This window comes from Strongylocentrotus purpuratus, unplaced genomic scaffold, assembly GCF_000002235.5.
Source record: "Strongylocentrotus purpuratus isolate Spur 01 unplaced genomic scaffold, Spur_5.0 spur5_scaffold_13, whole genome shotgun sequence".
Lineage (NCBI taxonomy): Eukaryota > Metazoa > Echinodermata > Echinoidea > Camarodonta > Strongylocentrotidae > Strongylocentrotus > Strongylocentrotus purpuratus.
Window position 1 is genome coordinate 7,120,872 of NW_022145598.1, and position 15,942 is coordinate 7,136,813.

Here is a 15,942-nt window from a genome sequence, read left to right on the forward strand (position 1 = left end):
TGTGAGACTTTGTACTCCCATTATTATGGTATTTCCACCTAGACTGGTGTCAGCGAATTATGTCCTACTGCACATGAAAATGGACTCCCATCTCCCTTTAAATTCATCTCACCCTCTCTCTCTTAAAGACCGTCAATACTACTGGGCCAGAAGGGATTAGACCACACAGCGAGGTCACTGACAGGTGGCTATCTCATTAACTCAGCTCTCAACTAACATAAGAAAAAGAGGATCATGGGGGACCAACAGGCATCGATTGGGGAAGTTTCAATATAGAGGGATCAAGTAGCTACACGTAGGAAGTGGGGCTTTAATCTCTCCTCTTTCCCCCTCTTACCTTTATCCCTGATAACGATACCCTTAAGCTTTCCTCAGTGCATCTCTTCTTTAATTGATATTAAAACCCCACCAAAAACCATGGGAGCTCATAGACTATATCTCACAAATGCGCACACTCAAACCACTTCATCATGAGTATCTGTATAATACACATTTGGTAAAAACTCCCACACTGCTTTTCATCCCCTCTCCCTTCATTCCTCTCTCTCTCTCTCTCTCTCTCTCTCTACTTCATCAGAAGCACCTGTGTAATACACATTTGGTAAAAACTCGCACACTGCTTTTCATCCCCTCTCCCTCCATTCCTCCATTCCTCTCTCTCTCTCTCTCTCTCTCTCTCTCTCTTTCTCTATCTCTCTCTACTTCATCAGAAGCACCTGTATAATACACATTTGGTAAAAACTCCCACACTGCTTTTCATCCCCTCTCCCTTCATTCCTCTCTCTCTCTCTCTCCCTACTTCATCATGAGTATCTGTATAATACACATTTGGTAATAACTCGCACACTGTTTCTCATCCCCTCTCCCTCCATTCCTCTCTCTCTCTCTCTCTCTCTTTCTCTATCTTTCTCTATCTCTCTCTCTCTACTTCATCAGAAGCACCTGTATAATACACATTTGGTAAAAACTTGCACACTGTTTCTCATCCCCTCTCCATCCATTCCTCTCTCCCTCTCTCTCTCTCTCTCTCTCTCTCTCTATGCATCTTACTCACTCGCTTCCTACCATCACTGATATATTTCCCTCTCTTTCTCTTTTTCTCTTTCTCTCTCCCTCTCCATAATACTCACTTCGCTTCCAACCATCGCCGATATATTTCTCTCTCACTTGTATCATTATACGGAATTAACAGGTCTGGGCTCGTATCACGGCAACGGCGTGCCGCCTTGATTGCTTGGGGATTCTCTATCCCATTAAAATTTGCCTCGTTCATTGGTGTGCAGAATTTTTCATGGTTCAATTTTGTTCTCCCCGTCTCTCCATCGGTCAGCTCCGTGTGCGCAGAGTAGTAGGCTCAGTTTGCGTGTGATCTTGCTAAGGATAGCTCACATTATCGAGTGCCTCTATAGCTATAAACTGACTCTCAAAACGGACATAATATTTGACTGCTAGCTACTGGCATGTAAGTCCACTATCTCTCGAAGACTTGTTTATTTTTCTGTTGCACATTCATCTATACCCATTATTGACTAGTGTAAGGTTCATTGATAAACCGGGATACTTGTGTGTATGAGTAAGCGATAGGTTGAATGGCATTTAATGGGCATCTTTATGGCAGGCTTTAGGTGATCGGCTATTAAGTAAAGAAGTAATGGCTGCGCAGTATGTATCCTATAATCACAAATAAAATGTGAAGAGTGTTTATGATTGAGAGGATCTTTGCCCTGTTTTACATACCGCGGCTGTAAAGCATGGAGATAATCAGATATGTCTTTGCTAATGTGACTTAATTCATTTAATAGTACTTCTCCTCGTGTTGATATCGCACTAAATTCTGCAGTATATCCACAGTACAATATAGGAATCAACCTACACATGCAGACCTACAAAACGAGGGTGATGTTTTCTAGTTTCTGCATTTTTGCTCATTCAAGTTGCACAAATTCCTTAAAAGATGTGGTTATCATTTAACTGTAAAAATGTTACGACGTCAGTTGTTTACGTATTTGCATTGATTTGCTTTTTACTTAAAGTGATCTTTCCATTCTCAAGTACGTAGTACCATATATTTAAACATCAATTATGTACAGATGTCGATTTGTCCATATAGAAAATTTAAAAATGATGTAATGCTTTATTTTTTTAGCAATACTGGTAGTTCATCTGTTTTGCTATATGTTTTTTTATTTCCCATATTAAAGTTCTATAATTTTGTGAAAGTAAAGTATTTTTCAGAGTTTGTAATATTGTGCAAAATTTGATATTCTTATAATATGATTTCAAAATAACTTCATTCTATACATACATATATTACACATTAATAACAATTATAGCTTCTAGACATTTTGATTTTAAATAATCAGTTCCATCTTCAGTACAACTTTAAAGCTTTCTTTATTGATAAGTTGAAGATTTTTATAATGCACTCTATCTTTCGATACATTCTTTTCATTAAAATTAAAAAACTGAAAGAAACACTATTACTTTGTGTTTTAGATATGGCACATGTCCCTTTCCCTGTAATGTGATTTCTGTGCGTGTGCTCATATTTGACAAACCTGGAAAAAAAATTCTAAAAACCTCTTGCAAATATTCCTTTCTTTGTTAGCATGAATGAATAAAGTGGGAATGTAAATATCATGCGTGTGATAATGTGTCCCTAAATAGAAAGCTGTTGACAAGGTACATAGAGGAGAGAGTTTGTGAACATGTTGAACAAATAGGGGGAAGGCTGTAGGACCAAAACAACATGATGAAAAAGGTACAAGGGAATTAAGGATGAGATGATAGGAGGAAAGCAATAATTAGTGGAGAGATGGAGAGCGAGCTAAAATTTAAGAAGAAGTGAAAAAAAGAAATAGATGAATAGCAAATAGAAATAATACTTATGATGATAATAGTGATGGTGATGATGATGATGATGATGATGGTGGTAGTGATTAGAAGAAGGAAAATAAGAAGAAAAGGAAAAAGGAAGATGAAGAAGCGGAAGCAGGAAGATTACCAAATAAAATAAAATAAAAATAGAACAAAGGAGAAAGAATAAGAAGGAGAAGGATGGAGAGAGAAAAATTCTAAATATTGCAAAAAAATGAAAATAGTCCTTCTGCATGATATTCATGTAGTATAGTCTTCTCGCTGCTCAACCAAAACACAATTTACCACCCACAAAAATGCACTTGGAAAACATCCAGATATTTAACACAAACAGTGAGCACTAAGTCTTTCATAAATGAGTTATTTTTTTATGAAATTGAGGAGTGGAAATCTCACAAATGACAAACAAAATGTATCTCCCATGCGTTAGACATGTTAACAAATTGCTAACTTACATTTTGTAAACAGTGTTGTTCAACACTGATAAGATAAAGAGGACCCATTGCCTAATATATATTTATGTACAGCTCATATATGTATGTATAAAATTGACTCCATAAAAACACTGTAACACCCCAAAATAGCGAAAACAAAGGCATCCTGGCATACAAAAGAACACAGGTTGACAAATCTCATCAGCAATGCAGAGGTAGATCTTTTTTTCTGTTATAAATTAGAAAGAAATCCAAGTTGCTTAATCAATACCAACTGTTCCTGGGACTATCAATATGATTACCGTATAGATGGTCACTACAAAATCTCTGGTATCAGATCCACCCCTTAATTCCCTTCTGTAATTTTTTTTACAAATTCTACATTAATTTGTATGATGAATTTGAAAATGTCATTTTTTATTTTCTCTTTATATCAAAGGAAAGACAAAGATGGTGGATAGGTAATCATCATTTTTGTTTTGTTAAAGGGGACATTGAGGATATACAGTTTAAAGTGAACTATTCATATCCCTTGTGAAGTTTGATGTTTACTGTGTTTGTCATAACGCAGGAATAAAAGGTGGATTGGTTGAATTAGGGCCTTTGTTGAATACTTTAAGATATAAGCTTTGATATGTCATATTCTCAACAACAACAAATTACAAAACTTGGTAAGGGTATGAATTATGTTGTTTGTACATGTGGGGTTGTTAGTAAGCTTGGTTATGTGTATTCAAAGAAAATCAACATTCTGTTCATCAGTGCTGATTGTATTAGAAATTAATAGAGGTAATTGTAATTTTGTTTAGCTTGCATTTTCAAAAGATTGGTATTTTTAATCCTGCTTAATTTCCAGCTTAAGTACATGTAGCTTAGAAGACGCTTGCTTGAAAAACATACTTTTCTTCACACACAGGAAGATTCACATGAATAGGATATAGAGCTTGTAAATGCATACAAAATCATCACAAGGCTTAATGTTAGCTTACATTTTATTTAGATGTAAAAAAAGAACTACTGATTAACAAACATCACTGAATATTGTGCCTTTTTCGTTATGGCAGTGTATTTTTGTCTCACTACATTTCACTAAGGTACCTTGAATTATTTAAAGAATTTATTTTAAAGAGCAAATTATTCTTTAGAGGCATTTTTGTGCACATTGTCTGTTAAAAGGCACACAGGGTTTGATGTAACCTTCTCTCAAAAAGGATAAGAAAATGTTTCTGCCTCTCAAGAGTTTTTCAGAATTTTTCAGAGTTTGTTTTTTTATCTTTCAAAAGTTGAATCTGCGTCGGCTTCAACGTACGTATTTGTTTTTTACCGCCTTGTCCAATTATCCATGTTTAGCCTGTATGATCTAATGTAACTCGTTGCTACACGTATTAAGCTATGTGACATTTTCAAGAATGTTTCTCGTGAACGTCTTGTGCCGATTCATAACTAATTAAATTAATATATGCCCTCGTTGAGCTGCTTCATTTCACTTACAGTATTACGTCAATGTGAGGGATTCGGGCCTCGTCGCAAATATGAATTCGTTTGAGCTTATATACTCTAATGTTTTATGAAGGGAGGAGAGAGAGATGGAAAAAGAATAGAGGCAGTGATGCAGATAGAAGAAATAGAAGTGAGAGGGGGAAGCAGTAAAACAAAAATGTATATATTTTTTTGTATTATATTTTGTATTCTATCGTTTATTACGTCAATGTGAGGGATTCGGGTGCAGTCGCAAATATGAATTCGTTTGAGCTTATATACTCTAATATTTTATGAAGGTATGGGAGAGAGATGGATAGAGAATGGATGGATAGTGAAAGAGAGGGTTGATGGAGAGAGAGAAAATAGAGAAAATGGAAAATAAAAAATAAGAGGATGGAGGAAAGAAAACAAATTGAGGACAAAAAGAGAAGGAGAGAGACAAAAAAGAAAAGTGAAAGAGAACAAAAGAGGAAAAAAGAAAGAGGCAGTGACAAAAAAGAAAGAATTAGAAGTGAGCGGGGGAGCAGCAATGGAAAAATGAAGATATTTGGTAGCTCAATTGATTACATATAATATAAAGTGTTTGATTGGCCATTTTTATTACTTTTCTTTGATTGTTTCATGAAACTAATTCGGACAGATGGTATTATTAAAAGTGGTTTAGCACATGGACGATTCCATGCAATGTGTCTGTGAAGACATATGATATGTATCCATTTCATCTATGTATGGAAAATCTCTTGGTATAACTATGACTAAAGGTAGTAATACCAGAATGCGCCATTATTCAATGGTCATGAAAAATATTTGTGCAGACTTAGATTTTTTCAAAGAGTTTTTATACTTGTATCATACAATAGTATAATAATAATAATAATAATAATAATGGTGGCTTCTTATATAGCGCACATGTCCGTCACGTTGTGATGCTCCTGGCGCTGCCAAAGTATCATTCCAAACTGACATTGCTAACTATGATAATTAGGATATCATGTTTTCTCAGAACTTGGATTTATGGATGTAGTACCTTTTGGCACCAAGCTCTTCATAGGTGTGTGGAAGACAATTTATTTCATACGGTACATCACACATTGCATGCAATCACCCACATGCTATTGTGCTGCCCAGAAATAGTGGAAGACAATCATTTCATAAAATGTATTCCTTTTTTTATTTCTTGTTTTGAGGATAAAACAAACTTAATGGACATTTAAAACTATAAAATCATTTAACATCTACTGCGGATCAAGTTGCAGCTTCAATTCTACCTAAAAGAGCTCTCAGTTCAACTGTTACATGATAGTGGTATAATAGTATAGTATTAATGACTGCTTTGAGAGAAATAGTTGTTTTATTACGCTCAAGGGAAGGTTAGAATTGTGCTATTCCCCGAGGCATGCCGAGGGGAATAGCCCAATTCTAACCTTCCCGAGAGCGTATGAAAACAACTATTTCTCGAATATTAAAGCAGTCATTAATACTTTTATATGCCGAAAAAAAATAGACTAAAAAATGAAAAATTAAAAATATTTCTCATTTTTGTCGAAGACGGGATTCGAACTCTTGCGTACAACAAGAGGTATACTGTAAACCAACGCTTAGACCACTCGGCTATGGCCCGCCGCTAACATGCTTGGCAGTTTTCTCCGATATATACATTAAAATGGATTGAAACCGGCTTCGCGTGTGATGAATGCTTCGCAAAAGCTCCATATACGGACTCTTCTTTTACTTTTGCAATGCATATTGGCACGAACTTAGATCAAGATCTATCGGCAGATGTTGTTTTTAATACTAGCAGTCATTAATACTTTTATATGCCGAAAAAAATAGACTAAAAAATGAAAAATTAAAAATATTTATCATTTTTGTCGAAGACGGGATTCGAACTCTTGCGTACAACAAAAGGAGTACCGAAAACCAACGCTTAGACCACTCGGCTATGGCCCGCCGTTAACATGCTTGGCAGTTTTCTCCAATATATACATTAAAATGGATTGAAACCGGCTTCGCGTGTGATGAATGCTTCGCAAAAGCTCCATATACGGACTCTTCTTTTACTTTTGCAATGCATATTGGCACGAACTTAGATCAAGATCTATCGGCAGATGTTGTTTTTTTGTTTTTGGAAGTTTATTTTCGTCTTCATGTCAACAATGCAAGATAAAATTGTCGGTAAGATCGATCGAGATTCAATCGTATTGAAATTACCGACCAATCCTTCGCACACATACGGCATCCTCCATCGCTCAAACCATTTTTTAACATGTAAACCTATGGGGTAACCATGGACGCTGACCAACTTTTTTTAATAACCATGGTTATTAAAAATATTGAAATGTTTTATGCATGGTTACCGAGAATTTTACAGGAACAGTTGAAGTTTATGAATGCAATTCGACCAATCAGATGGCTGGATTTCTTAAGTGAGGTATATAATGTTCGATGTGACATTTGATCTATACCATTACATTACATAGTGATAGTGATATGAGGTTTGACTAATCGAAAGGGCAAGGTTCCAATTTCATGATTTCTAGAATGTACGAATGTATTTTTTTTCCACAGCTAACGGTGATGTTGAAGGGGGAAATGTCTTTCTGGTGCATTACTGAATATGACCCATTTGGATGTTGAAAGGCTGTTTCCTAAATTGAAAACTTGATAGTTTTTTCAAAAATAATATCACTAGCGATATTATTTTCGATACTACATCCGCAATGAGTAATATATTTAGCATTATTGATAGTTTTTGTTTTGGCGAAGACCTTAGGTACACATGAAAGTGTCTGCTGAGTAATAGAAGGACGTAAATTTACTAGGCTTTTACTGTATGGAATTATATTTTTCTAGCTCTTAACAGGCTATATGAAGTTACCCAGTACATTTGGAATAAGAAATAGTTAATATTTGATACCTTTGTACACTTGATTTATGAATTTTCTTTCATCTTTGGTGTTAAATATTACTGAGGCATCTCCATGTTTTTGTTTACCTCTTTTTAAATGCAGATCAAATTCCTTGGCTTACATCTGTCATTGACGCCTGAAGTGATCGGTAAAGCGTGACAAAGTTTGACAGGGTCTTCTAAAAGCCTCATTGCGTGCCATCGATCAAGGAGCAGATGATAGAAGCTATAAAGCCCTGTAATACGATTATTCATCGTGGATCTCTGTAAACACACCCCTCTCATTAGCGACCATCTTGATATCTCATCAGCTCACACCTCTTGAAGATCATCGCATGCTTAATTTGACCCGATGTCCTGAGGTATCGAGACACAGCCGGCTTGTTTTTCGTGCATACTCAGGATGGTGACTAAATTATCGCTAATATCATAATTGATTTCTGGTTGACTGCCTGTGTCGTGTTACGTCGTGCGGCACGCTTCAACGGTTCCTCAAAAGACTTAACACGCTGAAGTGATATGTGGGGCAGTATCTTTTGTTGTTAGTAGCGTTTAAACAGCTGAGCCCCTGCCAAGTAACGTCAGAAAGCACGATCGTATGGATCTCATCGTGTGAAAGGAAAGAAAAAGCAAGTTAATGAAGCAGAAGCCATTGTCAATATGACATGAATTTAGACCTAATAGTAACCTGGTGAGTCGCTATATCTTACAACGTGAACATTATCATCTGGCTGGAATCAGCTAGACAAACACCTTCATCTATATTTGGTCTCGTCCTTCTATCAATAATTTCCAGCATCTTTGTGTCTCATCATTCCCTCACCAAGCTTTGATCATAAACCAAGCATGAAATGATTTTGTTTTGAGGAGTAAAGGCATGCCCAGTCTTTGAAGAAGAGCAAACATTTCAACTTTCAAAAGTGTTATTTGTAAAAAGGAATGATTATAGTCGAAGTTAAAGGGTAGACAGTTTATAAAGTGGTTCCTTTCAATGGACTGGTTCCCTTGGGGTTGTGATTTGTACTTAGGGGTCACTGTTAATTTGAAATGAATGTCTCTGACAAAGCGAACAGCGCGTGGCATCCCCTCCGACTCCAAGCACAAACGTCCCTACCCTTTCTTGGCGCACGCCGGCCGTCACTCCAACAACACCTACTACGCACCCCTGTCAGGGGGCGGTGATCTTCGCTTCTACCCCCCTCCCGGCACCACCAACCCAACCAAGCTCCGGCAACACCACCACCCGACAAGGACTAAGATGTCTAATGCATCACGGCAGGTGGGGAACCGCAGGCTTCCTCCGCTACCGGCACCGGGTCAGAGCAGACGGACCCAGCCGACGAGCCCCCATGGGGCAGGGAAGAGCAGTATTGGGGGATCTACCTACCATGGAAGCCAAACGTCTAGCGCTAGAAGCAGAGGTGGTAGCAGTACGTCCAATCACTCTAGTGTTCGTGTCAGTGTCAGCTATGACATGATCGTCAAAGGTAAGCAAACATTCAAATCATTACCTCATTTTGCCCTTTTTTTCCCTTATTTGTGAAGATGTGGGTAATCAATAGATGATAATATCAAATAATCATTAATCTAGTGAAATGTGAATGAATTTCAAGTACCATTACTACCAAGAAATTCTAATTATCTAGAATATAATGTGGCAAATAAAGATTTGATTCTTGAACCCCCCCCCCCCCCCAATTTGTTTGAAACTCTATTTATCCCTATCCCTTACCTTCATTCCTATTGTAGCAAAAGGTTTTTTTTTATACATGAATTTGTTTCATGATTATACAAATATCTTGAGCTATTCATAATTTTCATTTTCTTATACATCTCTATTTACACCGGTATAGCTGTATCATAGACAAAATGTATACAAACTTATAAAGGTATAGAAAACTTGATGCACATTGAAAGGATGTATTCTATTTTAATTTTTTTTATGAAAAGAAAAACTTTTATAAAATGAATCTACTACAAGTAGATTTTTCCACATGTCTTTTCTGTTTTCCTCCTTCATTATTTCTCTAAATGAAGTGCTCTTAATGTGAAAAATTGGTTTAAAAACATAGCCTAACTTTCCTACAGATTTGTACTAGGCTGGAGTGATTTTCTGCTTTTTTTGTGTGCAATTAAAGAGTTTATTCATTCTAAGGTTATAACTATAATAGTTTTGAAGATGGAGTTTTCTTTATTAAGCAAAGAAGGGACAAATGAAGAAATAATGAACCTCATTACCAATTGATTGTAAGATACATAGTGAACAAAGCATCACATTTCTTACACTCTGTTCATATCTTCTTGAGATTGTTTTTGTATAATAGCTCATGTATTATGAGTTTCATTTATTAAGGAAAAACAATTTTTCAGTTGAGAATCTCTTGTTTCTGCCGAAAGATATACATTTCTAACAAATTTGACATGTCCAACTACTATTACTACTTCTACTACTACTACTACTACTACTATTACTACTACTACTACTACTACTACTACTACTACTACTACTACTACTACTACTAATACTAATAATAATACTACTACTACATGTAATACTACTAGTATTACTATTGCTACAATGTTCTACTGCTAATTCTACTGTTACATGTACCACTACTAATTCTACTATTACTACTTCTACTACTACTACTGCTACTGCTAAAACTACTGATAAAACTATTACTACTACTGCTGCTATTACTGCTACTAGTACTTTTACTACTACAACTTACTACTACTACAACAACGTACTACTACTACTACTTCTACTACTATACTACTACTACTACTGCTACTTTTATAGTATGTACAATATCCTCATAATACAATCATTAGCCCAATCATCTAGAATATCAAGCTGCTGCTAGCTCGCTATAAAATATATATACCTGTAGTCGGATATGCTCACAAAACATGTGACCTTGGCTAGCCTTAAAATAATTGTAATTGGTCATCTAATTTATTATGAAAGCTTTTAATGATAGTCACTCTTGAGGACCATGGAGATAGATAGGATAACACGCTCGTAACCAAGGCTGTTGTGAGGGAGATTCAAAAACCTTCTCAATCAAACCTTCACAACAGTAAACAGAATGGAGGACATAGTATATGATATACTGTAACTAAATATGAGCATACAAAGCCATTATATACACATACTTTTGGAGGTTATTTTGCCGTTACGATGTAACACACAATCTTCCACTACTCTCTCTTCATGCAGTACACTTAAAAAATATGTCTCATTTTATTAATATCTGTACCTTTTTTTTCTCTCTCTCTCTCTCTCTCTTTCTCTCTCAACATTTACTTTTCTATCTTTATCATTACATGTTAGCACCATCTTTTGCCTGGCTCTCTTTCATAATTCTCCCATTCGCTTTTTCCCCATCTCTTTATTTCTCTCTATATATAATCTCATAATTGTGAATTGCTTTCTTTCACTCCCATTAAAAAAAATCTATCTCTATTTCTAGTTTCTTCTATCTATTTCTCTCCATCTGTCTCTATATTTATCTCTTTGTATGTATGAATTTAGATATCACATCCTCCCACCCTCTCTCTCTCTCTCTCTCTCTCGCTATCTCTCTCTCTCTCTCTCTCTGTCCATATCTCTGTCTCTCTTTCTCTATCTATGTCTATCCTGGTGTATATCTTTCTCTGTCTATGTCACTATCTCTGTCTTCATCTCTGTATATCTATCTTTCTTTCACCCTGTTACCCAGATCTAATTACATTAATATGTCATCTTTTCTCTGATACTTTGAGTTATTATTTTGTAGTATATTAATCTGCGTCTGTCTTTTGCTTTTTTAAATTTCTTTATTAAATGTATACATTTAGTTTGCTATGATTATTACATTAATATATCTGTACTGTACAACAAACTCATTTAAAATGATCAATTTATTATCCATACTGTGTGTGTTTTCTTCTTTTTTTTAAAGGAAGAGAAAAGGCAAAAGACGTTAAAAGTCCATACAAAATTCTCTGTTTGTTTTAAAAACACCGTGGAAATTGAATGAGGAAGAAAAAATGCCGCGGTAGAACAAGAAAAAAAAAAGAAAAAAAAGGGATTCTCTTAAATCCCAAGCAAGGTATTTGACATTTGTTATTTCTTGCTTTGGTTTGTAGTATTAGAACACACAATACACACTTCACTTTCATACATGTGTACACAAATATCTGAACAAAAGCCTTCGTTAATTTAAAAGCATTGCCGTTGGCAAAAATAAATACTCGCTCTTTATTCACGATATATCACACGAACTATAACTCAAATCTTGCTCTATTGTCCATCTGTACAATCATTGACATTTGCGCTTGCAGATTCCATCTAAAAATGGATCTTTTGTCTGTTTGCAGATATAAAGAAGATGCCGATACAATAGTTTGGGTGAATGGGCACTTTGCTGAAAGAAGTTAAATTGCCTTTTTGTTCTGTAAACCAGTTCAGTATTTGAAATACTGTAACTACTACTACTACTACTAGGGTGAACACACTGCCTGTGCAAACAGTCTGCCCCGCGAACACACACACACAACAGCAGTCAGTTGGTAGAAATAGCAATTTATGTAAATGTATTTAAAAAAACTAAACAATATTTTTAAATTTTTATTTCACATATATTTCAAGCATACCTTTAACTACAATTCTGTGTAGTTTTATTGTTATAGGCATGTGGGAAATATGTTAATTATTTAATTAGAATATTGTCTTTTCAGCCATGTGTGACATGGCCCGCTGATCGCCCATTGACTCGCGCTGCTATTCTGCGTGGTGAAAATGCACCTCAATGTATAAAACTCCCCTACAAAAATGCAATATCCTCATGTGTTTCACTCGTTGAATCAATTTGTTTTTTACACTCAAGGTAGCTACAACTGTACTGGGGTCACCAAAATTTTTCAGTCTGAAATTCAGTCCCTGTGGAATGATATGGCCTGTTAAATGGTTTCTCGGAAGATTGTCATAAATCCTCAAATCTGACATATTTTAAATAGGCAAATATACTGTGATGTAGCTGAAAGTCTACAAATTCTTATCATATGATCGGTCTTTCTGAATTATTTGTGAAACACATGAGGAAATAGCTGTGACGGTGATCCAAGTAATTTCCATCTCCATAGTTTATTGGCATTGCAAAAATATTTGGAATTTAAGGTTAATATTTGGTGTAAATATGATCTATGAATATATGATTTAACAAATGCCCCCAAAATGAACAGTTTGACTTTCCTAATTTGCATAATGAGTGCGCGAATATATAATTAGCTGAAATGCCTAATTTGTATATTTGATGAATATTCATGACTTTTTTAAACTTCAAATGAAATATATTTCCATACGTGTCTGATATACATAGGTTTCACTGATGTATCATGTTCGGTTTTGATTTTATCACATATGCACATATTAATTAGGCGGACTTAGTTATTTTCACAACTTTTTTATATCTGCAGATTCGCAAAAATTACTTATTTTGTTGGCTTCTGTTTTCAAAACGGTAATAAATATATGAATTGTCTTTTTTGTATTTTTTACCACAAAGATGATATTTTAGTGTCTGATAATTTAATTTATTATTTGTGTCCAAGAAAGTGATGAATTAAGTTGTCAACTTTGTCGTATTATGCCATTTTTGCCAATTTGACCAATTTTTTGGTAATTTTGCGATATAAAAAAAAATGGTATAAAATCACAACGCATTGACCGATTTCAATTCTGTTTTTAGTTTTTTGAAGCTTTCATGAAGCTTGATCATTTGCAACCATCAAATAACATGTGTTTGTTTTAATTATTGTTGGTGTGCTATACCTACTACTACTTCTACTACCACCATCATTATACTACTGCTGATGATAATAGTAATGATTATGATAGAAGAAGGAGGAGGGGGAGGGGAAGGGGGAGGGGAAGGAGGGGAGGGGGAGGAGGACAAGGAGGAGGAGGAGGAAGAGGGGGAGGGGGAGGAGGAGGAGGAGGAGGAGGAGGAGGAGGAGGAGGAGGAAGAGGAGGAGGAGGGGGAGGGGGAGGGGAGGGGGAGGAGGAGGAGGGGAGGAGGAGGAGGAGGAGGAGGAGGAGGTGGAGGAGGAGGGGGAGGGGAAGGGGGAGGAGGAGGAGGTGGAGGAGGAGGGGGAGGGGAAGGGGGAGGGGAAGGAGGGGAGGGGGAGGAGGACAAGGAGGAGGAGGAGGAAAAGGGGGAGGGGGAGGAGGAGGAGGAGGAGGAGGAGGAGGAGGAGGAGGAGAAGGAAGAGGAGGAGGAGGGGGAGGGGGAGGGGAGGGGGAGGAGGAGGGGAGGAGGAGGAGGAGGAGGAGGAGGAGGAGGAGGAGGAAGAAGAAGGAGAAGAGGAAGAAGGAGAAGAGGAAGAGGAGGAGGAGGTGGAATCCTATCCATTTGTAATATTTTCATTGACAGCCATGGATACATTCACATCTTCCCTAGATATAGATAACGTGCTGTCAAGTAACTAACATATTTTCATTGAAAGCATTGAAAGACGGTCCTTAATTTTTTTGATTTTTCAATAAATAAATGTTTTATTGATACTTTTCATTTCACAAAACATATTCCATGGATGGATACAATAAATCTTTTGTGTATTGATGCACATATAGCGTGAAACATTTATTATTAAATTATTCATTCATGTTCATCATTTTTTTGCAATTGGTTTCCTTTAATTCCCTTTTAAACTCACATATGCCTTTTGTATCCACGAATGTTCTAATATTTGTACAGTCAAACCTGCTTTTACGACCACCTGTAAAGAAAGACCACCTCTCCATAAAAGCCACATTTTGAATTTCCCTTGACTATGCTTCTCATTGAAACCTGTACTAAAGGAACCTGTACATGAAGACCACCTGCCTATAAAGACCACTTTTCTTGTGTCCCTTGCGAGGTCTTTATGTACAGGTTTCACTGTACCACTGACATGACTGTATTAGTGTTGTTGTTTGTCATCGACTCTTTTTAATAGGTTGCATTTCTTTTTCTCTCTCTGCAGGTTTGTCGACATATGGGAATGGATACTCTAAAAACAACAGAATCAGCCATTCACAGGCAACATCAGACCAGACTGGCCATATTCCAGGTAACCCCCTCCCTTATTCTTCCTTAAAGGCATCGTTTAACAATGTTAAATCTGAGATGCATGGCCCTACGTGTTATCAGTGTCTGTCATATTGTGTAATACTGAAGCCCTTAAAAATTGTGCTTCAACATGATCATGAAGTGCCTCGGAAAAGTGAAAAATAGTTGAGTGACCGGTTTTACCATGTTCATTTCTCCCAATAGACTGTAGTGTTGTAAAAACCATTAAGAAAACGAAAATTAAATTTTGATTTACAATCTTAAATATCTTGATAATCAGTCAGGCGATTGGCTTGTAAACGTCATTTGATTCCTGACTGACCTGAAGGTTTATGATTATGATTGCAGCATGAGCTAAATCCAGGATTTTGTTCCAGAATCTAAGGCAATGTTACCGATTTATGGCCAAATGATACATTAAACAAACAAAAGGAAAAAAAAAGTCTACAGCAAAAATCAAATGACATTACAAGCATATGTTTGTGTATTCATCCATTAATTAATTTGTTCTATATGACCGTGAAACAGATTGTATTGCATTCCACATTTCTATACTGTACAGTATACAACATGCAAATATTTCAAGTACTTATTACTTTTGCTGCAGTAGTTTGTAGAAGTGCTTCAACACATCATATATAAAGGAAGGCAGATTAAAAGTGTTCAACTTCAAAGCTGGGTATAGGTCTATTGATAAGCTAAGATTAATGAATTATTTCTGCTTTTTAAAAATTTTTATGATTGTGATGTGGAATATGTCCCCTATGTTTGTGTAGACTAATTTTCTGCTACCCTAAAAATATGTTAAAGTAAAGGGACTGAATTATACAAAATGTATATCAGTTTAATCTCATTTGATTGCATTAATTCTGTAGTAGATACAATGCAGGAGAATTCAAAACAATTGTGAAATGACAATATTAATGATTCCTTTGTATCTTGTATAAAATTTGTTTTAGTATCTATAGAAACTAGGTGGATCCTGTATTAAGCATTTGAGATTTTGAGAAAATGGTTGTCGGTGGGTTAAATGTCACTTATTTCTTTAAATTTTTTCCTACAGAAAATTTTACACAAGAACATATCCGTCACTACCTAGATGTATTAAAAATATATATTCTTGGGAGACTATATTATCAATCAC

At 35.9% G+C, this 15,942-nt stretch overlaps 1 protein-coding gene across 1 annotated transcript in view; it reads left to right on the forward strand.

The window, feature by feature from the left end:
• Positions 1-1,030: 1,030 nt before the first annotated feature.
• The window catches only part of LOC592747 (probable 3',5'-cyclic phosphodiesterase pde-5), a 98,861-nt gene continuing 83,949 nt past the window's right edge, over positions 1,031-15,942 (forward strand). Inside the window, exons 1-3 of the mRNA XM_030982796.1 lie at positions 1,031-1,462; positions 7,805-9,188; positions 14,713-14,799. Of these exons, the coding sequence (XP_030838656.1) occupies positions 8,753-9,188; positions 14,713-14,799 (523 nt within the window). The 5' untranslated portion in view covers positions 1,031-1,462; positions 7,805-8,752. The remainder of the gene's footprint in view (positions 1,463-7,804; positions 9,189-14,712; positions 14,800-15,942) is intronic.